The sequence below is a fragment of the Pristiophorus japonicus genome, chromosome 12, assembly GCF_044704955.1.
Source record: "Pristiophorus japonicus isolate sPriJap1 chromosome 12, sPriJap1.hap1, whole genome shotgun sequence".
NCBI lineage: Eukaryota > Metazoa > Chordata > Chondrichthyes > Pristiophoridae > Pristiophorus > Pristiophorus japonicus.
In genome coordinates, this window is record NC_091988.1 from 182,531,785 (window position 1) to 182,555,527 (window position 23,743).

The 23,743-nt window shown below is 45.6% G+C and overlaps 1 protein-coding gene across 3 annotated transcripts in view; it reads left to right on the top strand.

The window, feature by feature from the left end:
• Positions 1–23,743, top strand: part of LOC139277585 (phosphatidate phosphatase LPIN2-like) — a 102,804-nt gene that overhangs the window by 37,123 nt on the left and 41,938 nt on the right. For all 3 annotated transcript variants that reach the window (XR_011596113.1, XM_070896257.1, XM_070896258.1), the window contains 5 exons: positions 6,972–7,067; positions 13,901–14,199; positions 17,920–18,027; positions 18,117–18,237; positions 18,879–19,374. Coding sequence is in view for 2 of the 3 variants with exons in the window: in XM_070896257.1 (XP_070752358.1) it covers positions 6,972–7,067; positions 13,901–14,199; positions 17,920–18,027; positions 18,117–18,237; positions 18,879–19,374 (1,120 nt within the window). In the remaining variant the exon portion in view is untranslated. The remainder of the gene's footprint in view (positions 1–6,971; positions 7,068–13,900; positions 14,200–17,919; positions 18,028–18,116; positions 18,238–18,878; positions 19,375–23,743) is intronic.

The following is a 23,743-nucleotide window of genomic DNA, read 5'->3' on the forward strand; positions in this document are numbered from 1 at the left end:
CATTGGCCTTCCTGATCACTTGATGCACCTGCATACTATTCTTTTGTGTTTCATGCACCAATTGTGTGGCAGAAAATGTTGGGAATTTTCTTAAAGCTCGAAGCACATTACATGTTTTTTTAAATCATTGCTTTGCATGTTTAGTATTTTGTGAAGCAATTTTTTGTCAAATTTGCATTTAATGCTGTATTGGATAGTGGTAGGTATGGATTTTGTGCTGCGAGGGGAGGTATGCGGTTTGGAACAGAAGTGAGTTAATGAGGGAATAACTGATTTAAGGTTATTCTTCTGAATCCGTATTGTGATTGAAAACAAACGAAGTTTGTGACATTATTCCATTGCAGTTGAACATTGACCACATAATGAGCATAAACTAGGATTCAGTATTGGTGTACAGAAAGATCCTACAAATCCCCTGGGAGGATAGAAACATAGAAAATAGGTGCAGGAGTAGGCCATTCGGCCCTTCTAGCCTGCACCGCCATTCAATGAGTTCATGGCTGAACATTCAACTTCAGTACCCCATTCCTGCTTTCTCGCCATACCCCTTGATCCCCCTAGTAGTAAGGACCTCATCTAACTCCTTTTTAAATATATTTAGTGAATTGGCCTCAACAACTTTCTGTGGTAGAGAATTCCACAGGTTCACCACTCTCTGGGTGAAGAAGTTCCTCCGCATCTCGGTCCTAAATGGCTTACCCCTTATCCTTAGACTGTGACCTCTGGTTCTGGACTTCCCCAACATTGGGAACATTCTTCCTGCATCTAACCTGTCTAACCCCGTCAGAATTTTAAATGTTTCTATGAGGTCCCCTCTCATTCTTCTGAACTCCAGTGAATACAAGCCCAGTTGATCCAGTCTTTCTTGATAGGTCAGTCCCGCCATCCCGGGAATCAGTCTGGTGAACCTTCGCTGCATTCCCTCAATAGCAAGAATGTCCTTCCTCAGGTTAGGAGACCAAAACTGTACACAATACTCCAGGTGTGGCCTCACCAATGCCCTGTACAACTGTAGCAACACCTCCCTGCCCCTGTACTCAAATCCCCTTGCTATGAGGCCAACATGCCATTTGCTTTCTTAACCGCCTGCTGCACCTGCATGCCAACCTTCAATGACTGATGTACCATGACACCCAGGTCTCTTTGCACCTCCCCTTTTCCTAATCTGTCACCATTCAGATAATAGTCTGTCTCTCTGTTTTTACCACCAAAGTGGATAATCTCACATTTATCCACATTATACGTCATCTGCCATGCATTTGCCCACTCACCTAACCTATCCAAGTCGCTCTGCAGCCTCACAGCATCCTCCTCGCAGCTCACACTGCCACCCAACTTAGTGTCATCCGCAAATTTGGAGATACTACATTTAATCCCCTCATCTAAATCATTAATGTACAGTGTAAACAGCTGGGGCCCCAGCACAGAACCTTGCGGTACCCCACTAGTCACTGCCTGCCATTCTGAAAAGTACCCATTTACTCCTACTCTTTGCTTCCTGTCTGACAACCAGTTCTCAATCCATGTCAGTACACTACCCCCAATCCCATGTGCTCTAACTTTGCACATCAATCTCTTGTGTGGGACCTTGTCGAACGCCTTCTGAAAGTCCAAATATACCACATCAACTGGTTCTCCCTTGTCCACTCTACTGGAAACATCCTCAAAAAATTCCAGAAGATTTGTCAAGCATGATTTCCCTTTCACAAATCCATGCTGACTTGGACCTATCATGTCACCTCTTTCCAAATGCACTGCTATGACATCCTTAATAATTGATTCCATCATTTTACCCACTACCGATATCAGGCTGACCGGTCTATAATTCCCTGTTTTCTCTCTCCCTCCTTTTTTAAAAAGTGGGGTTACATTGGCTACCCTCCACTCCATAGGAACTGATCCAGAGTCAATGGAATGTTGGAAAATGACTGTCAACGCATCCACTATTTCCAAGGCCACCTCCTTAAGTACTCTGGGATGCAGTCCATCAGGCCCTGGGGATTTATCGGCCTTCAATCCCATCAATTTCCCCAACACAATTTCCCGGCTAATAAGGATTTCCCTCAGTTCCTCCTCCTTACTAGACTCCCCGACCCCTTTTATAACCGGAAGGTTGTTCGTGTCCTCCTTCGTGAATACCGAACCAAAGTACTTGTTCAATTGCTCCGCCATTTCTTTGTTCCCCATTATGACTTCCCCTGATTCTCAATAGACGCACCAACATTAGCGTCCTCGACCAGGCCAACATCCCCAGCATTTAAGCACTGACCACACTTGGGGCCCTAGTTTCGGGCCGCGCCTAGAACGGCGCAGCCCCGACCTGGACACCCGTTTTTCGCACCACAATGTGCACCTTAAAAAAAACTTAGTTTCTCCGGCTCCCTGCAAGCCCTCTGGAGTCGGGCGCGGCGCAGCACGTTGTGTAGGGGGCGGAGCTAGGTCCCTGCGCTGAAAACAGTGCCGGGACCTCTGCACATGTGCGGTACAGTGGGCGCGCATGTGCAGTAGCTCCAGGCGCCCAAAACTGTGTGGGAGGGGTCCAAAGCACGCAGCCCCTAGCCCTGGCCGAATGGCCTCACTGGGGCTGCGTGCATAAGGCTGCCTCCCACGCCCAGCCCCTGCTTCCTCCCGACCAGACTCGACTCCCGCTCCCCACCGGACCCGACACCGACACTGACCTGACTCCCGCTCCCCCCCCCACCGCCCACGGACCCGACCCGACCCCCCCCCGGACTGGACCCGACCCGCGCTTCCCCCCCCCCCCCCCCCCCAATCCCCCCCCCGACCCTGACCTGCGCTCCCCCAAACCCAACCCGCGCTCCTGACCCCGGACCCCAGACCTGTCCCAACCCAACGCCACCTACCTGTAAATCTGGTGCTGGGGACGGGCCCTACCCAAAGTCTTGGGCCCGGCCCGTTCAGCCTCCCTCCCCCTTCTCCGTTTGCTCCCCCTCCCCCTTCTCCGTTTGCTCCCCCTCCCCCTTCTCCGTTTGCTCCCCCTCCCCCTTCTCCGTTTGCTCCCCCTCCCCCTTCTCCGTTTGCTCCCCCTCCCCTTCTCCGTTTGCTCCCCCTCCCCCTTCTCCGTTTGCTCCCCCTCCCCCTTCTCCGTTTGCTCCCCCTCCCCCTTCTCCGTTTGCTCCCCCTCCCCTTCTCCGTTTGCTCCCCCTCCCCCTTCTCCGTTTGCTCCCCCTCCCCCTTCTCCGTTTGCTCCCCCTCCCCCTTCTCCGTTTGCTCCCCCTCCCCCTTCTCCGTTTGCTCCCCCTCCCCCTTCTCCGTTTGCTCCCCCTCCCCCTTCTCCGTTTGCTCCCCCTCCCCCTTCTCCGTTTGCTCCCCCTCCCCCTTCTCCGTTTGCTCCCCCTCCCCCTTCTCCGTTTGCTCCCCCTCCCCCTTCTCCGTTTGCTCCCCCTCCCCCTTCTCCGTTTGCTCCCCCTCCCCCTTCTCCGTTTGCTCCCCCTCCCCCTTCTCCGTTTGCTCCCCCTCCCCCTTCTCCGTTTGCTCCCCCTCCCCCTTCTCCGTTTGCTCCCCCTCCCCCTTCTCCGTTTGCTCCCCCTCCCCCTTCTCCGTTTGCTCCCCCTCCCCCTTCTCCGTTTGCTCCCCCTCCCCCTTCTCCGTTTGCTCCCCCTCCCCCTTCTCCGTTTGCTCCCCCTCCCCCTTCTCCGTTTGCTCCCCCTCCCCCTTCTCCGTTTGCTCCCCCTCCCCCTTCTCCGTTTGCTCCCCCTCCCCCTTCTCCGTTTGCTCCCCCTCCCCCTTCTCCGTTTGCTCCCCCTCCCCCTTCTCCGTTTGCTCCCCCTCCCCCTTCTCCGTTTGCTCCCCCTCCCCCTTCTCCGTTTGCTCCCCCTCCCCCTTCTCCGTTTGCTCCCCCTCCCCCTTCTCCGTTTGCTCCCCCTCCCCCTTCTCCGTTTGCTCCCCCTCCCCCTTCTCCGTTTGCTCCCCCTCCCCCTTCTCCGTTTGCTCCCCCTCCCCCTTCTCCGTTTGCTCCCCCTCCCCCTTCTCCGTTTGCTCCCCCTCCCCCTCCACCTTCTCCGTTTGCTCCCCCTCCCCCTCCACCTTCTCCGTTTGCTCCCCCTCCCCCTCCCCCTTCTCCGTTTGCTCCCCCTCCCCCTCCACCTTCTCCGTTTGCTCCCCCTCCCCCTCCACCTTCTCCGTTTGCTCCCCCTCCCCCTCCACCTTCTCCGTTTGCTCCCCCTCCCCCTCCACCTTCTCCGTTTTCCTCCCCCCTCCCCTCGCTGTCAGAAACACAGACCGAGAGAGAGACACACTGGGGGGGCGGGGGAGGGCATCCCAGCATGCTGTTGGAGGGCTCTCGGTGCTGCAGTTGGTAAGTAGAAAATGTTTTTTTATTGATTTAAAAAAAAATTATTTCTTATTAATTTTTTTTTATGTTTTTATCATTTATTATTGATGATGGCTCTTTATTTGTAAAACTGACGTGTTTAATGTTTGTAAACTTCCCTTTAAACCCCCCCCCATTCCCTACGCCTGATTTTCTAAAGTGTAGACAAGGTTTTTTCGAGCGTACAAAAATCTTCACTTACTCTATTCCAAGTTAGTTTGGAGTAAGTTTTCACTGCCTAAACTTTGAAAACAGACGCAAGTGGCCAGACACGCCCCCTTTTGAAAAAGAAAATTCTGTTCCAAAGTGAAACTGTTCTAACTGACTAGAACTGGAGCAAACTAAATGCCGAGAATTTGAATTTCTAAGATACTCCGTTCTACACCAGTTGCTCCAAAAAATCAGGAGCAACTGAGGCCGAAACTTGGCCCCTTGATCAGCTCCACTGGGCAGACCACATAGTTCGCATGTCAGACACGAGACTCCCAAAGCAAGCGCTCTACTCGGAACTCCTTCAAGGCAAAAGAGCCAAAGGTGGGCAGCGGAAATGTTACAAGGACACCCTCAAAGCCTCCCTGATAAAGTTCAACATCCCCACTGACACCTGGGAGTCCCTGGCCAAAGACTGCCCGAAGTGGAGGAAGTGCATCCGGGAGGGCCCTGAGCACCTCGAGTCTCTTTGCCAAGAGCATGCAGAAATCAAATCCAGGCAGCGGAAAGAGCATGCGGCAAACCGGTCCCACCCATTCTTACCCTCAACGACTATCTGTCCCACCTGTGACAGAGACTATGGGCCCAAGTTTCCACAAGAAAAAAAACGGGCGCCCCTCCGAGCTGGGCGCCCGTTTTTCGCGCCTAAAACGGCGCCTAAAAAAATCCTCGGTATTCTCCACCTACTTACAGGTCCTCTGGCCCGGGGCGGAGCCAGGTCCCTGCGCTGAAAACAGTGCCGGGACCTCTGCACATGCGCGCTACAGTCGGCACGCAAGTGCAGTAGCTCCAGGCACCGAACTGTGTGGGCGGGGCCCGAAGCACGCAGCCCCTAGCCCTGGCCCAATGGCCTCACTGGGGCTGCGTGAATGAGTCTCCTCCCATGGCCAGCTCCTGCTCCCCGCCCGACCAGACCCGACACTCGCTCCCCCGCCCCGACCAGAGACCCGCTCTCCCGCCCCCCCCCCCCCCGACCAGACACCCGTTCCCCCCGACCCGACACCCGCTCCCCCCCGCCCCGACCCGACCCGAGACCTGCTCCCCCCACCCCCCGACCCGACCCGAGACCCGACACTTGCTCCCCCGACACCCGCTCTCCCCCGCCGAGACCCGCGCTCCTGTTCCCCGACCCGACCCGACCCGACCCCCTCCCCCCCCTGCTCTCTCTCTCTCTCTCTCTCTCCCTCTCCCTCTCTCTCCCTCCCTCCCTCTCTCTCTCTCTCTCCCTCCCTCCCTCTCTCTCTCTCTCCCCCTCCCGCTCAGCAGCACGAACGGCTGCAGAATTCTCCCTGGCTGAAGCACTTTCACACAGGTAGGAAGATGGTTTATTTAATCTTTTCTTGGCTTATAAATGTTTATTCAGGTTGGATTTATTTGTATAATATTTGTAGAAGTATAAATAAGGATTTATTGTCGAATTTAATGAGTTCCCTCCCCCCCCACCTCGTTCTGGACGCCTAATTTGTAACCTGCGCCTGATTTTTTAATGTGTAGAACAGGTTTTTTCAGTTCTACAAAAATCTTCACTGGCTCCATTCTACTTTAGTTTGGAGTACATTTTCACTGTGGAAACTTTCAAATCAGGCGTCAGTGGCCGGACACGCCCCCTTTTGAAGAAAAAATTCTGTTCTAAACTAGAACTGTTCTACCTGACTAGAACTGCAGAAAAAAAAATGTGGAGAATTGCGATTTCTAAAATAGTCCGTTCTCCACCAGTTGCTCCTAAAAATCAGGCGTGAAACTTGGGCCCTATGGTTCTTGTATTGGACTGTTCAGCCACCTGAGAACTCATGTTAAGTGTTGGAAGCAAGTCTTCTTCGATTCCGAGTGACTGCCTATGATGATGACAGTAATTCATCCACATGAACACCAGTGTGTGTAAATTTCCCATTTTAATAAAGCTACAATGCTGCATTCTGGAGAACAGAAACACCTTTTACAATGTTCTTACCTAGCCTAATGAGTAGGTTACAGTCAATGAGATACATCATTGAGTGACCATGAACTCGTGAAACTCATCATGCATTCATTGGCAAATCTGAGGAATGGCTCCCATTTGGGCTGGAGATTTGTGCCCTTGACTCATTGAATGGCGGTGCAGGCTCGAAGGGCCGAATGGCCTACTCCTGCACCCATTTTCTATGTTTCTTTGTTTCTGTTGTAACATTTAGTGAATATAATGAGAGTGACCATAAACCATTGAAAATGAATCGTCTTGTGCTGATGAAATTCATTTTTATTACTGTATCCGATATTGAAGCACACACATGCACTCTCAAATGTCCTTTGAACTGAAACATACAAATCAGTTGAGTGATAATGAAGCACATGACTTTTAATGTAAATTTGCCTTTTGCCAGGTAAGACTTTTGACTAGCAGTGAAACAAGGAAGTGCTGGTTATGTACAATATTTCTGTTTTATTTCAGGTTGACATTGAAATCAATGGAGAACCAGTCGAGCTGCAGATGAAACTAGGACACAATGGAGAAGCCTTTTTTGTGGAAGAAACTGAGAAAAATGAGGTATGCTGCTGATTTAGAAATAAGTCAGATGATTATCGCAGTGGATTAGACTTTGAACATTCATTTTTCCGACATGGGTTCACAATAAACTAATGCAGTGAAGGTTTTCAGTGTTAGCTGTAAGAGTCCTACATGAAGATCATGGCTGATCTTCGACCTCAACTCCACCTTCCTGCACTATCCCCATATCTCTTAATTCTCTTAGTTCCCAAAAATCTATCGATCTCTGTCTTGAATATATTCAACAACTGAGCATCCACAGCTATATGGGGTAGAGAATTCCGAAGATTCACAACCCTTTGAGTGAAGAAATCTCTCCTCGTCTCAGTCCTAAATGGCCGACCCCTTATTCTGAGACTGTGACACCGTGTTCTAGATTTCCCAGCCAGGGAAACATTTTCTCAGCATTAGCCCTGTCAAGCTCCTTAAGAATTTTATATGTTTCAATTTGATCACCTCTCATTCTTCTAAACTCAAGGGGATATAGACCTAGTCTACTCAATCTCTCTCATAGGGCAATCCCCTCATCCCAGGAACCAGTCTAGTGAACCTTCGTTGCACTCCCTCTAAGGCAAGTATGTCTTTCCTTAGGTAAGGAGACCAGAACTGTACACAGTAGTCCAAGTGTGGCCTCGCCAATGCCCAGTGTAATTGTAGTAAGACTTCTTTCCTCTCATACTGTAATCCCTTTGTAACAAAAGCCAACATACTATTTACTTTCCTAATTGCTTGCTGTACTGCATGTTAATTTTCTGTGATTCATGTACAAGGACACACAGGTTCCTCTGAATGCAAACATTTCCCAGTCTCACCATTCAACAATATTCTGCTTTTTGTTTTTCTTACCAAAGTGGATAACTTCACACTTGCCCACATTGTATTCCATTTGTCATGTTGTTGCCCACTCAGTCAGCCTATCTATAATCTCTCTGCAGCTTCTTTGTGACCTCCTCACAACTTTTCTACCTAACTTTGTATGATCAGCAAACTTGGATATGTTACACTCAGACCCTTCATCTAAGTCATTAATATAGATTCTAAATAGCTGAGGCTCAAGCACTGATCCTCACAGTACCCCGCTAGTTCTAGCCTGCCAACCTGAAAAAAATCCAGTTTATTCCTATTCTGTTTTCTGTCCATTAACCAGAAGAAATAGTTACTCTGTATCTCCCTATTAAATCCTTCTAATATTTTAAACACTTCGATCAGATTACCCTCAATCTTATATGAATTTAATGTAGAGAAATGTGAAATAATCCACTTTGGTGGGAAAAGTAGAAAAGCAGAGTTTTTTTAAATGGTGAGAGATTGGGAAATGTTGGTGTTCAGAGGGACCTGGGTGTCCTTGTACACAAATCCCTGAAAGTTAACATGCAGATACAGCAAGCAATTAAGAAAACAAATGGTATGTTGGCCTTCATTACAAAAGGATTTGAGTACAAGAGTAAAGGGGGCCTGAAATTCAGGTCAGCCCAAAACAGGTCGCACCTATCACTCGTGTTTTTTTCGCCACTGTTGATTTTTTGGAGTGGGCCAGAAGCCGGTCATAATGGGGGCGGAAGTGCGGCAGTGAGCACTCTAGAGGGGCGAAAGTTGAGGTGGGACTGAGTCTCCGCCGCTGCCAGTCATCAGCCTGGTGCTGATGATGTCATAACGCGTGTGCGTCACCATGTCTCTCCCCTTCACGTAAATGGGAGAGCCTTCGCCATTTTAAAACTTGGGTACACTGGGCCACCAGGAGGGTTTCGGCCAGGCCAGCAGCCTGGCACCCCAAAGGGGGCATAATTGTCGGCCCGACAAAAAATAACATGGCGGCTGAAGCAGTGCGCTCTCCCCTTAAATGAGCTCCGCGCAGTCATGTCTCCCACACTGAAAACACAGTGCACTGACAAAAAAGCTGTCGGGGGCACAGCGTAGCGGGACGAAGATTTTTGCAGGTGAATTTATATGGGGGTGTGGGAGATCAGTGGTGTGCACTTTGATTTTGCACTTAGGAGGGGCCGGCAGCAGCGGGACGAAGTGGGGATCGCTGGAAAAACCCTTGAGATGAATTTTGTTGGCGGCGGCCATTCGACCGCAAATCGACGGCCACTGGACTCCGCCACTTGGCTGCCACTTTCCGGTGGTAAGAGGCCTTTTCGGGAGTCTGAATGTCGGCCCCAAGATGTCTTACTGCAATTATATAGGGCCCTGGTGAGACCACACCTGGAGTATTGTGTACAGTTTTGATCATCTTACCAAAGGAAGGATATACTTGCCATAGAGGGAGTGCAACAAAGGTTCACCAGACTAATTCCTGGATGGCGAGATTGTCTTATGAGGAGAGATTGAGTAGACTAGGCTGATATTCTCTAGAGTTTAAAAGAACGAGAGGTGACCTCATTGAAACATACAAAATTCTTACAGGGCTGACTGGTTAGATGCAGGAAGATTTTTCCCCTGGCTGGGGAGTCTGGAACCAGGGGCCATTTACGACTGAGATAAGGAGAAATTTCTTTGAGGTGAATCTTTGGAATTCTCTACGCTGTGGCGGCTCAGTCATTGGAGTATATTCAAGACAGATCGATAGATTTTTTGATATAAGGGAATTAAAGGATATGGGGGTAGTGCAGGAAAGTGGAGTTGAGGAAGAAGATCAGCTGTGATCTTATTGAATGCTGGTGCAGGCTTGAGGGGCCGAATGGCCTCTTCCTGCTCCTAATTCTTATGTTCTTCTATACTCAAGGGAATACAAGCCACGTTTATACATCTATCCTCACAATTTAACCCTCTAAGCCCCGGTGTCATTTTGGTGAATGCATTGCACTCCCTCTAAGGCCAGTGTATTCTTCCTGAGGTGTGGTGTTCAAAACTGAATGCAGTGCTCTAGATGGGATGTGACCAAGGCTCTATAAAACTTAAACATAACTTCCTCCCCATTGTATTCTAGGCTTGAGATAAAGATGAACATTTCATTAGCCTTTTTGATTTTTCTGTACCTGTGTACCAGCTTTTAATGATTTGCATACTCCTAAATATCTCCTACATTTTGTAGTTTCTCACCATTTAGAAAATACTCTGATTTGTCTTTCTTGGATCCACAGTAGATGACCTCACACTTGCCCACACTGAACGCCAGTTGCCATAGTTTTGCCGACTCACTTAATCAATCTATGTCCCTTTACAAATTCCTGCTCCCATCAGCACTATTTACTGACCCTCCTAACTTCATATAATTTGTAAACTTTGATCTACAACCCTCTGTTCCTTCCTCCAAGCCGTTAAGAAATATAATAGAGTTGAGGCCCCAGAACAGATACCTGGGAACACCACTTTCACCTCCCGCCAATCAGAGTGCATAACCTTTATCCCCACTCTGTCTCCTGCTTCCCAACCAATTTCCAAACCAAGTCAAAAGGCTACCTCCAATTCTGTACGCTCTCATTTTTGCTAATAATCTCTTGTTTGAACCTTCTGCAAGTCGATTATAGATAATAGACATCTATATACAAAGAGCACAGATAGATGGGTGAAGTGGGCAGAAATTTAAAGCAGAGAAGTGTGAAGTGATGTGTTTTGGTTGGAAGAATGAGGAGAGGCAATACAAGCTAAATGGTACAATCATAAGAGGGTGTAGGAACAGAGAAACTTGGAGGTGTATGTGCTCAAATCTTTGAAGGTGGCAGGACAAGTTAAGGAGGCTGTTTATAAAAACAAATCAAGCTCAATCTTTGGCTTTATAAACAGAGACAGAGTATAAAAGCGAAGAAGTTATGCTAAGCCTTTATAAAATACTGTTTAGGCCCCAACTGGAGTATTGTGTCCAATTGTGGGTACTACACATTAGAAAGGATTTCAAGACCTTAGAGAGGGTGCAGAAGAGATTTACCAGAATGGTACTAGGGATGAGGGACTTCAGTTATATGGAGAGACTGGAGAAGCTGGGGTGTTCTCCTCTGAGCAGAGAAGATTAAGCGGAGATTTGATAGAAGTATTCAAAATCATTAATGGTTTTGATTGAGTAAATAAGGAGAAACTATTTCCAGTGGCAGAGATGTAACCAGAGGCACAGATTTGAGGTAATTGGCAAAAGAGCTAGAGGTGAGATGAGGGAAAAAAATTTACGCAACGATTTGTTATGATCTGGAATGTACTGCCTGAAAGGGCGGTGGAAGCAAATTCAATAGCAACCTTCAAAGGGGAGTTGGATAAATACTTGCAGGGGGAAAATTTGCAGGGCTATGGGCTGTGTTCACTTTAAGACTGCGCAGCCGGCTTTCTGACTTTTCAATGCAAAAACCGTGCATGTGCGGTACTTTGGCCCGCGTGGCCCCAGGGAACATTGGCTATGGGGTAAGAGCAGGGATAGATCTTCAAAAGAGCCGGCACTGGCACAGTGGGCCAAATAGCCTCCTATGCTGTATCATTCTATGATTCTATATCATCCATAGGTACTCCCTTATCTATCTTATTGATGATCTCCTCAAAAAAAATTCAACTTGCATGTCTCTGATCAACTCATATTTGTTCAAGTGCTCTATCTCTTATGACAGATTCTAGTAGATTCCCCACAGCTGATGTTAAACTGACAGGCCTTTAGTAATCTGGTTTCTCTCTCCCACCGTTCTTACATAAAGGAGTGCTATTAGTAAATAACAGCAGAATTCCTGAATCAAGAAAACTTTGAAAGAATGGGCCCAAGTTTCGGCCTCAGTTGCTCCTGATTTTTTGGAGCAACTGGTGTAGAACGGAGTATCTTCGAAATTCAAATTCTCGGCATTTAGTTTGCTCCAGTTCTAGTCAGTTAGAACAGTTTCACTTTGGAACAGAATTTTCTTTTCAAAAGGGGGCGTGTCTGGCCACTTACGCCTGTTTTCAAAGTTTCGGCAGTGAAAACTTACTCCATACTAACTTAGAATGGAGTAAGTGAAGATTTTTGTACGCTGGAAAAAACCTTGTCTACACTTTAGAAAATCAGGTGTAGGTTACAAATCAGACGTTGGGAATGGGGGGTGGGGGGGGGGGTGGTTTAAAGGGAAGTTTACAAACATTAAACACTTCAGTTTTACAAATAGAGTCATCATCAATAATGATCAAAACATCAATAAATCAACCAATAAATCAATCAAAAAAAATTAATAAGAAATAATTTTTTTTTTAAATCAATAAATAAAACATTTTCTACTTACTGACTGCAGCACTGGGAGCCCTCCAACAGCGTGCTGGGATACCCCCCCCCCCCCCCCCCCCCCCCACCAGTGTGTCTCTGTCAGTGTCTCTATCTCTCTGTCTGTCTGTGTGTGTCTCTCACTCTCTGTCAGTGTTTGTGTTTCTGACAGCGAGGGGTGGGGGGAGGAGAAGGGGGGGAGAGAGGAAGGGGGAGGAGAGGGGGAAAGGACAAGGGGGAGGGAGGCTGAATGGGCAGGGCCCGTCCCCAGCACCAGATTTACAGGTAAGTGGCGTTGGGTCGGTGGGGGGAGGTCGGGAGAACGGGTCGGGGGGTGGGGGGGAGGATGATTGGGGGAGGATGGGGGTGGGGGGGGAAGGTCGGTTCGGGTCGGGGGGGGAGGGAGAGGGAGGTCAGGTCGGGTGGGGGAGCGCGGTCGGGTCCAGTCCGGGGGGTCGGGGGGCGGGGGGGAGTCGAGTCGGGTCGGGAGGAAGCAGGAGCTGGGTGTGGGAGGCAGCCTTATGCACGCAGCCCCAGTGAGGCCATTCGGCCAGGGCTAGGGGCTGCGTGCTTCGGGCCCCTCCCACACAGTTTCGGACGCCTGGAGCTATTGCACATGCGCGCCCACTGTAGCGCGCATGTGCAGAGGTCCCGGCACTGTTTTCAGCGCAGGGACCTGGCTCCGCTCCCTACAGCTCGTGCTGCGCAGTGCCCGGCTCAAGAGGACCAGCAGGGAGCCGGAGAATCTGGAAGTTTTTTTTTAGGCGCACTTTGTGGCGCAAAAAACGGGCGTCCAGATCGGGGCTGCGCCGTTCTAGGCGCGGCCCAAAACTTGGGCCCATTATAACTAATGCTTCTGCAATTTCCTCACCTACTTCTTTTAATACCCTGGGGTAGAAACCATCAGGTCCTGGAGCTTTATCGACTTTAACCCCATTATTTTCTCCATTACCATTATAAAGTTCTTCATAAATGAAAAGGAAACATCAGACCGGAAATTGCAACCTCTCCGGGTGTGTACGAAGAGGCCTCACATGTTCTGGGTTTAGGTGTGCACTGCGCGTGCGCCTAATCCCAGCACTTGGGATCTGTCATAATTTCTTTTGACAGCTCGCACCCATCCCCTGGCGAAGGGCCTTCGCGGGCAGAGATTGGGCTATTTGCCCAATTCTGCCCAGCGAATGGCCTGCTTCTACCAGCATAAGAGTTTTAAAAGATAGAAAAAATAATTTTTATATTTAAAAAATCATGTCCATTAAGATAAGTTTATTTTTAACACTATTAAAACATTTCAAAAAAATCTAAAACATTTAACTTAATTCAATTTCTAGTAATTTTTAATTTATGTATTGTTTTTTATTTGTTTTTGGTTATATTCCCATTCATAGTAACTCTGAGCTCTGTACATACGGAACTCACCATTATTATTAATAGGAATATTACATTTTCATTAGTGGTCCATGCGCATACACTCCTGGGATGCATGGGCCGCTGGGCTGTGCATCTAGGCCTCGGAACACAAGTGTCCGGGACCACCAGGTACTTTCATTAAAAACATTTTGGTCAGAGGCATCCGCCCGCGGGAAGCCTCCGACTGCAATTCCTGGCCAAATAATGAAGTGGCAACTGAGGTTTAAGCTTGGTGAAGGTGCCAATTTTGCTACTCGTTTTATTTTTTTTTCCACAGGGCGTTGTTCCCACACATTTAACAACATCACCAATTCCTGTTGAAGGAGCTTATTTTACAAAAGAACCAGATTTGGCTAGTCCTGAATTCATTGAGAATCAGAGTTTACCAAGTCCATTTAATGGCCCAGAAATTGATAACACTGTAAATAACACTTCAGCCAAAAAGAAAAGACGTCGAAGGAGGAAGCACAAACCAGAGAATTCAAAGAAAGATGACCAGGAGTCCTCTTCAGATGAGCAAGATGTACCTGAGATGGACATTAGTTCAGAAGAACAGCTGCGATGCGTAGCTATGGAGTAAGTTACTTCTCAACTTTTAGAAGCATATACATTAACATTGTTTTTCATGCATGGCTATTAGTTGCTTGTTACTGTCTCACTGACCAATCTATCTCTGTTTACCTTATAAGACTTTAGAAATCTTCAGGTTTACAATCAGGTCACTCCTTAACCTTCTCCGCTCCAGTGAAAAAAGCCCAACTTTTCAAATCTCTCTCCATAAATGCCCGCCCTGATATCTGTAACATCCTAGTAAATATGTGTTGTACCTTTTCTATTGCTTTTATTTTCATCCTATAAAATGTTGCCCAAGTCTGTACACAGTACTCCATTTGTGGCTTAACTTAAGGTCTTGTGCAAGGCAAAGAAAAAAAAAACAAGGTCACCATTACTTCCTTGTATCTCTGTACAAAACCTAAGATTCTGTTTCCTATTTTATGGCCTCGCCTACCTCTGATGCAACTTTAATGAATGTTAAACCTGCACACCAAGGTTATTGTACTCCATTTAAAAAGTTACCACAAAATCTCACCATTGATGGTGTTGCCACTCCTTTCCCTATTCATCCAAAATTTGTTCGTTCACATTTTTCCACTGCTTGTGCCACCGACCTGCCCATCCTGCCCAACTGTGCCCTCCTCCAGTCTTTCATATACCTCGTCACAGTTTGTCATCACCTTTTCTTACCTTTTATTTTCCTGCAGTGCCTTGAAATTTAATTTTTACACTGACTTCACTTCCACTTTCCCCTTTGTGACTACAGAACCAACCTAAACTTGTGTATGCATGATCCATCTGGATTTTTTCTGGAGGCGCATTCCATGTGGGGTGGGAGGGGGCGGGGAGGTCTCAAGTGGGGTCTGTTTTGAGGCTGGGAAATCCAGAAGAACGGGTTTCCTCAATGTCCTGTGGCTATTAACTGCAGGGTGACTTTAAACTTTTATTTCTGTCAATTTCCCGCCCACAGGCAGCCTGATTGACAGGCTTAGAGGCCTGTTGAGTGTTTAAGCCTGCAGCACAAAGCCGCAGCCGAGGAGAGCCGGTATGTCTAGTGATTGGGGGTGGGGGGTGGCGCACTTACCTCAGGATTCAGCCCCACTTGCCTCGTTTCATCTGTTGGGTTTCCCAAGGCCTGGGAAACCCAGCCAAAATGAGTTTTAAAAATAGAATGAATTAAAAAAAAAAAAGGGCCGATAGCCTCATTATAATACTTAATTGAGCAAATCGGTTCCCACGAGAGGATTGGTTCCGCTTCTGTTAAAATCAGAATTGGGAGGGGTGGGGGGGGGGGGGGTGGCATCGAGGTAGGTTGGGCTCCTGTTTCAGATTTTTAGCATTTTGCCCTCTGATCCGACCTCAACAGTTTTTGGGAGTCTTGAGTTTACCTCTGCTGTGATTAATGTTGCCATACCATTCAGTTACCATTTGCCTGTGGTCCCATTGGGTTTTATATGTATTTTGCTTTTATATCTTATTTTGCTTTATGTTTACCTCATCAGAATTTGTTAATTAAAAATACTGTCAGTCATAAAATGTCAATTTGTCGCTTTTAGAAAACCTGGGGCCAAAATTATCCCTTTCCTTAATGCCTCTTGACACTGGAAAGCGGCGGCCATGCTGCGGTGTGCAATGACCATCGACTTTTCGTGTAATGGCCGCCATTATCAAAATTCCGCTCCCGTGTTATCATGGCAGTAACACCGCTAACCCCCACCGCTCCACTACTGCTGATCCGTGCTAAGTGTGTCATCACAGTGCGTTAACCCCCACCGCTCCACTACTGCTGATCCGTGCTAAGTGTGTCATCACAGTGCGTATCGCTGATCTAACCCCCACCGCACCACTACTGCTGATCCGTGCTAAGTGTGTCATCACAGTGCGTACCGCTGATCTACCCCCCCCCACCCGGACGGCGAAATTTTGCCGTGAAAATCTTCGGCCTGCCCAACGGTGCCAAAACAAGCCTTTCTCTGGTGGTCCAGTGAGACTGAGGGTTCTGCAATAGTGGCGTGGCTCCCCTTAAGGGGATGATCTACTGGGGGTCACTACACTCTCACCCCCCCACTTCCGCCCCTCTGCTGCACTCACCGCCCCAACCTCTGTCCCCCATTAAGTGCGACTTCTGGATCTAACTGGAAAAAAAACAAGGAGCAGAATTTCGCTCAAGAGGTCACCTCAACCACTGCGGCAGTGAAAACACTCAAAACAGGTTGCATTCGCCCTGTTTCAGGCAATGGGCAATTTCGGCCTCCCTGTTTTTAATAATGATGGAGTTCACTAATTTTTCTCTCTTTTCCCCCTTCACTTACTTGTACATTCTCCACTCAATACATGCCAGCAACGCACATTTTTTTTTTCCTTTTGTACCCAACACAATTTAGTCACGCTTATCCCAAGTCACACAAAAACAGCCAAAATCTCATCATCATATCATAGGCAGTCCCTTGGAATCGAGGAAGACTTGCTTCCACTCGAATAGTGAGTTCTCAATTGGCTGTACCGTCCAATGTGGGAATTATAGTCTCTGTCACAGGTGAGGCAGACAGTGGTTGAAGGAAAGGGTGGGTGGGGAGCCTGGTTTGCCGCACGCTCCTTCCGCTGTCTGCGCTTGATTGCTGCGTGCTCTTGGTGACAAGACTCGAGGTGCTCAGCACCCTCCCGGATGCTCGTCCTCCATTTTGGGTGGTCTTGGGCCAGGGATTCCCAGGTGCCGAAATCTATTCTAGTTATGGCAGCTTTCCCAAGTTAATGAGTTGACCATAATCCAGTGTAAAATGATCTTTCATCCCTTCCCAAGCCCAATCATCTTTTTATGACAAACATTTTTTATGACAAACATATATCATACAACAAATACAAAATCTTACTGCACACACAGCCTTTGAACAATTCATATTTTGTCTAAAGGGACGGTGTTTGCGCATTGGAGAAGAAATTGCTTTACAAGTTCAAGCAGTAATGGGGCAGAGTAACTTAACTATTCAGTCATGATTCGATAACTAGTTAGCTTTTAATTTCATATGTACAGCTGAAAAGATTCTAAATATCATTCTGAGTATGGATATTTTATTGTAAACTTATTTATAAATTCTATTGTAGCCATTAGTTTTTGTGTCTGTAAAAACTTAAGTACTTGGGTGACATAAAACCCATTAAGGATGCACTTGAACCACAGCTGCCATTCTTATGCCAGTTGCTGTAGTTTGGGTTCTAGCCAGGTAGAATCTCTTTACACTTGTTGGCTCCTGCTTGGCTGGAACATAACTGTCCTGTTAAGGAGAGAAGCTACGTGCAAGCCTGGATTGATACGTGCACAGAGCTGTCTCCCAAAAAGTAGAATTTCAGATGTTGAGAGTGGGGAGAGGAGAATCTCTTTTTTTACATAACTGTCCTGTTAAGGAGAGAAGCTACGTGCAAGCTTCGTGCATGCATGTGATGAGTGACTTTGCAATTCAGTGCCTGTGATTACGTCGGTAAACACAGTTATTGTGCCTACAGCATGATCCCACACATAGCAATGCCATGAATGACAAGTTAGTTGTTTTTCTACTGATGTTAGCTGAGGAAGCAATGTTGCCTAGGATATTGGGAAACTCCCAGCTCTTTGAATAATGCCATCAATTTTTTTAATGTCAAATTTTATAAAGAAGAAAAGTTTATTTCACTTGCCTAACTAAAACTTTATCTGTACAATACATGAAAGTGAATGTTCCAATCATCATTCCTTCTTTCCTGCAGCAGTGAAATGTGCCATTTCTTTTCTGAACTACCTGATGAAGATTCAAGCATCTTCCATCCACGGGAAATCTATCCATATTCAGATGGTGAATGGTCTTCTGTTGAGAGGTATAATTATTGAAGTTAAAGTTTTTTAAGTTTGTTATCTTTGTTGCAGTAATGTTATGACAATTATATAACAACATTTATTTTTTTAGCCATTCCTATGACCGATTTTCATCACCAAAAAGTGACTCTGAATTGGTTGTAAAGTCGCACGAAGGATCCTTTATGGGAACAGAGTCTCGGATGCAGTGGGCTTGGGGAGGTTTTCCACAGGTACAGTATCTATTGATAACTTTGTCAAATATTTGTACTACTTCATAATCTCAGTTCAAGGCAGTTTGTAAAATGTTTCTGCATCTGTATAAAAATCCAGTCATTGCTCTGGAGCCTGAAATTTACAAGTAGTTCCGTGCTCTATGATTAACCTCCGCAATTTATGAGGACTATTTCGAACAGAGGTCTTGAGGGTTAGCAGCTAAACCTCACAAACATGGTGCAGATCGAAGACTATAGATAAACAACACCAAGGAAGACTTGCTAGTTGATGATTTTTTTTATTATCCATTTTTCTCTGAGCTTTGAGTGTTTTTAAATTGGCTAATTATGTTAGCATAAATGTTTTCAAATCCTGTCCAATAATCTAACTTCACTCTTTAGAAAGTTTTAGATTTCCGAACACTTTATAATGTAGATCACTGACAGTATATTTCCAGCAAAAGGGTTTTATCTTTACTGATGACATATTGAGTTGTATTGATTTAGTGTAAAACATTTTTAATACTTATAAAGCATTTCTCTTATTTTTGTTTCGCAAATGTTAAAAGTTGTTCACTGCTATTTCAATGCGTTTATAGTGAAAAATGTTCCAAATCACAACTTAATAGCTATGTGAAGAAATGGCTTTCGTCTTACAGGTCAGTAAAATGGAAAAGTCTGAGCAGCCAAGAGTAGTTACCATTACTCCTTCTGAGCATACACATTTCCGAGTCATCATGGACAGTGCAACAGATGTAACTGATTGCGATTCCTCTGAAATCAACAATACCATAACCGTTTTCAAGCCTCAGCCTCGAACCCAAAGAAGTCCTGCATTGCTTGAAACCTCCATAGAACAGACTGCTCCATCCGCAACACAGCCAACTTTTCTGCAAGACACCTCTTGGTCGGAACAAACAGATGTTGTGATGGAGACTTTAGGAACAAATATTGCAACCCAGACAGCACTATCGGAAATTACTGAAACGTGTACAGCAGAAGAGCAGGATGTTGAAGTCTTTCAGTCCACTGCTCAGCCAGAAACTGAGCCAGAAAATGAAAGCCTACCTACTTTAGAAAGCAGTAATGATCCAGCGCAGCAGACACCGTGCCTAGATGCCAGTGTAAAAACAGAAGAAACAGATAAAAAGAAAGGTAAATACAAACATAACTTTTTGCTGTGGCATTTATAGGTTTTTTAATAAGTTATGGATCCCTTTTCTAGAAATATATGCTCGTGTACAGTTTATACATTGTCCCTATCACTAAAAATGCAGAAAGCATATTAGTGATTCATATCATTTATTTTGAGGAGCATAATATATTTAGAGCTATATTACATTCACAGTTATAATATTGATGTTTGATTTTGCTGTAATGATAAAATACTACCACAAATAAAAACAAAAATATTTCACTGTCAACATTTATGCAAGATCGTGAATAACCTAATAAAGGTGCATCATTTTTCAACAGCTCTAACAGCAGCAACTTGCATTTATATAGAAACTTTAATGTAGAAAACATCCCAGAAGCATATTCAAAATTTGACACTTTGAGCCAAAGAAGGAGGTATTCGAAGGTTGACTAAAAGCTTGGTTTAAGAGGTACGTTTTAAGGAGGGTCTTCAAGGAGGAGAGAGAGCCGATGAGGTTTAGGGAGGGAATTCCAGAGCTTGGGGCCGAGGCAGGTGAAGACACAACCATCAGCGGTGGGCGTAGGGAGTGGGGATTCTCAGGAGGCCAGAGTTGAAGGAACATAAAGTTCTCGGAGAGCTGGAGGAGTTTTAAAATTGTGCTGAAAATTAAGTTTTTGTCGTTGTAGTTCAAACAGTACTTTAAAATAGCTAGAATTAAAATGGAAGCTGTCTTCCTTGCCAAACTTGATAATGGAGACTGAAGTTTAGTTGTCAGTGAGACTCTGCCCAGGTGGTTTGTAAACTTAAAACAAAAGCAAAATACTGCGGATGCTGTACTCTGAAATAATAAACAAAGTGCTGGCGATCTCAGCAGGTCAATCAGCATCTGTGGAGAGAAACAGAGTTGACGTTTCAGGTCTGTGACTAAACGTTAACGCTGTTTCTCTCTACAGATGCTGCCTGACCTGCCGAGATTTCCAGCACTTTCTGTTTTTATTTTAGTTTGTAAACTTGTCAGGGTACAAAGTCTTTGACCTTAAGTGCTAATTAAATTATACGTGACAAAAATTTGAGCCAACATGCAAAACCTGGATGAGGTGTGAGAGCTGCTTTTGAGCAATTGTCCAATTGTGTTGTAGAAGTTTTGGAATCTTATCAAAAGCTCTCGCATTCCTTGATTCTCACTGGAGATCTGACCTTGTGGGAGGCGTGGAAATTTGCATAACCCACATACCAACATTGGATATGTTTTGTCTGATAGTTATGTTGATTATCCAGGAGTGTAAGATGTACATTCTAAAAAGAATATTTCAACCCTTGTGGAGTGAATAGTGTACTCTCTGAATCTTGTGTCTCTCTGCTTCTGTATTATTCTACATGTAAATTAATCTGACTGTTAGTTTTAGCTTGTACACATTGGTGTGACAGCTTGGTATCTTCCACCTTTTTTGAGAAAAAAAAGGAGCACGGACTGGACATTCCAAGTGATCTCCCTAATTGATACCATGATTTACAGGTAATTATTAATTCAGTGGCACATTACCCCACACGCTGCATGTGCAAGAGAGCAGGTTTTGGTTCATAAGTCTGCATAAGGAAGCGGTGTTTCTGCGTGAACACAAAGTGTTGGGAGAAAGCCTGAACTGCTACGACGCTTTCCTGTCTTAATATGCATTTTTTTTGCTTTGTTTTAAAACACACTTTCTCCCTTTGCATGAAAATCTGTATCACAGAACTTTGCAGCCACATTTGCTCAAGTGGAGGTAAACAAGGACTTTGGACCCAAATTTGGCCCACCCGTTTTTTCGGTGCACTCACATGAGATGCGCCAACTTCCTAGGATAAAAATGCCGCTAAAAAGTTGTTCCCGGATTCTGGCCGCTCTGTCGCCTCTCCTGGGGCTTGGCGCAGCGTGGCAATTCAATTAGGGGGCGGAGCTAGGGCCCTGCACTTGAGTGCTGGCAGTTCAATGCATGCGCACTGGAGGTTTCGCGCATGCGCAGTAGCTCCTCTGCAGCGTGGGACCCGATGTCCTGCCCCTATCCCAGACCGAGTGGCTTCCCGTACCAGCCAGCTCGCTGGCTTCCCGGGCCGAGGAAGGACTTGAGTTTTATTTTTTATTTATTATTGATGATTGTGCTTTGTTTAGTGAGGAGAGTTTTGATTGGGGGGGGGGGGAGGAGGAGGAGGAGGAGGAGGAGGAGGAGGAGGATTATTATTATTATACTGGGGGGGGGAGGTGAGAACTGTGTAGCCAGTAATTTTAATGAGCTTACTCAAGACTGTCCTTAATCCTTAATACTTTCCTACACAAGAACATAAGAATTACGAGCAGGAGGTACTTCTATTTTTTAATTTGGATATTTTGAAAAAATTATGTAAATATGTTTTGTCTCTTTACTTCTTTTATTTTTGTAGTTTAAGCTTCCATGAATGCTTCTGTTGTATAGTAAATTAACTTTGCGATGTTTCATATGTCCTGAATAGCTGTTTGATCCTATTCACATTCTTTAGTCAAGTCATTAAATATCTACCTGCGCTGATTTCTTAACTCTGCAAGGGTTTTCTGTGCGGCCACAAGTGGCCACATACGCTGGCCTAAGTTAGTTTGGAGCAACTATTAGCTGTGCAAATGGCCAAAATGGGCGGAGGTGGCTGGTAACGCCCCCTTTTGAACGAAACGAAACAAAACTAAAAAAATCCTTACACTGGCGCAAATTGAATGTGCAAAATGGGGATTTTTAAGATACTCCAGAAAAATCAAGTTGCTCCCAAAAAAAGAGCAGCTCCTGGCCAAATTTGGGCCCATAGACTGGTTGGGATGGCTGTCCTGGTTTTATAGTGTAACTTCTATGTAACTGATGGCAGTTGACCCAGTATCAATTGGAACCTTCCAAGTAGCAATGCAACAATGAAAATGAGGTAAGACTGTATAGTGAGAGCTGGGAAGAGCTTCTCTGATGGCCTTGTAAGCAAAGGTACCAGGTTTGATTTTTGGTCTGTGCTGAATTAGGTGGTTTCAGCTACAATTGGCCTCATCTTCCATGGGCTTGGGAAGAGAATTCCTACTTCTAACCGCTATCCAGTGACCCTTGCTGGAAGGTGTGTGGACATTGGGTGAGAACAGAATTGGGTAAGGGTATAAGGCATTCCACAGCCAAACAGCCTGTCACACTCACTGTTCAGACTGATGCATGCTGACTGATCAAATTACCAGAAAGCTGCTGGCACTTGTACAACCATAACCCAGCGAGAGCTGGCGCATTCAAGAGAGGGGAGCGGAAATGGGACAAGGGATGGATGGAAAAACTAGGCGTGTGTTGTGCATTGTAAAATCATTATTGGTTTATCATTGTTCAAATTACTCCGTTTTCTGATTTCAGCTTAAACTACTATAAATTCTCTTGCATACAAAGTATGCAAAATATGTGTGAATTAAAAAAAAATCAATTTTTTGAGTTTCATGATATAAACTTTAATTTCATTGGTGCCCTTAGGCACAACACTTCTTCACAGAGCAGTTGACCAGCTAGATGCCAAGTTGTTGGAGTCTTGTGTGTATCTGTCAAACACGAGTTATAGATACAGGATAATCATTTAAGTGAAAGAAAGCAAACCAGTCAATGTTCCTCGTTCTTGCAATTTACTGATTCTTGTCGATCTTTGCTACAGTTAGAAGGAAGTAGCTACAATTGCATAGATTCCTATAGGGAGGACTTGAGCAGCGGCCTTAACTGTTCCTCCTATCATTTTAGAGTTTCATAAAAGGCTTGGCTGTACCTAAAGAAAGAAAGACTTGCATTTATATGGCGCCTTTCACGACCACCAAAGGTCTGTGTTTTACAGCCAATGAAATACTTTTTGAAGTGTAGTCACTGCAAAATAAGATTCAAAATTGTAATGACTAAATTCCAAAAGAAAAAATTTGAAAATATATCATATTGAAAATCATATTTAGAAATATGTTCAAAGTTGTTTGACAAAATCAAGATTCAGAAGACTGTAAATGGTTCAAGTTTCATGCCACATTTTAGATTGTCATCCAGACCTCCCAAATGTGCAACATACTCCCAACCATTATTTATTCAGTCATGTAAAATGGTAATTTTTTTCGGCAGACAATATTGGATCTCCTGCGGTGCTCTTTATGGATACTTTGCAGGTCTGGAGTATGGTTGTAATGATTGGTTATTAACCTGGCCTAACCCTATTGATGTACAAACCATGATGATAGGCTGATAATGGACTCAGCCGACCTGAAGAGGGTATTTAAGAGATACCTGTAGTAGTTTTATTTAGCAATATGACACATCGGGGAGAAATAAAGAACCCACAATAAAGGCTGTAACTTTGGACGTATTATGTTGCCACTTTTGCATCGCAGTA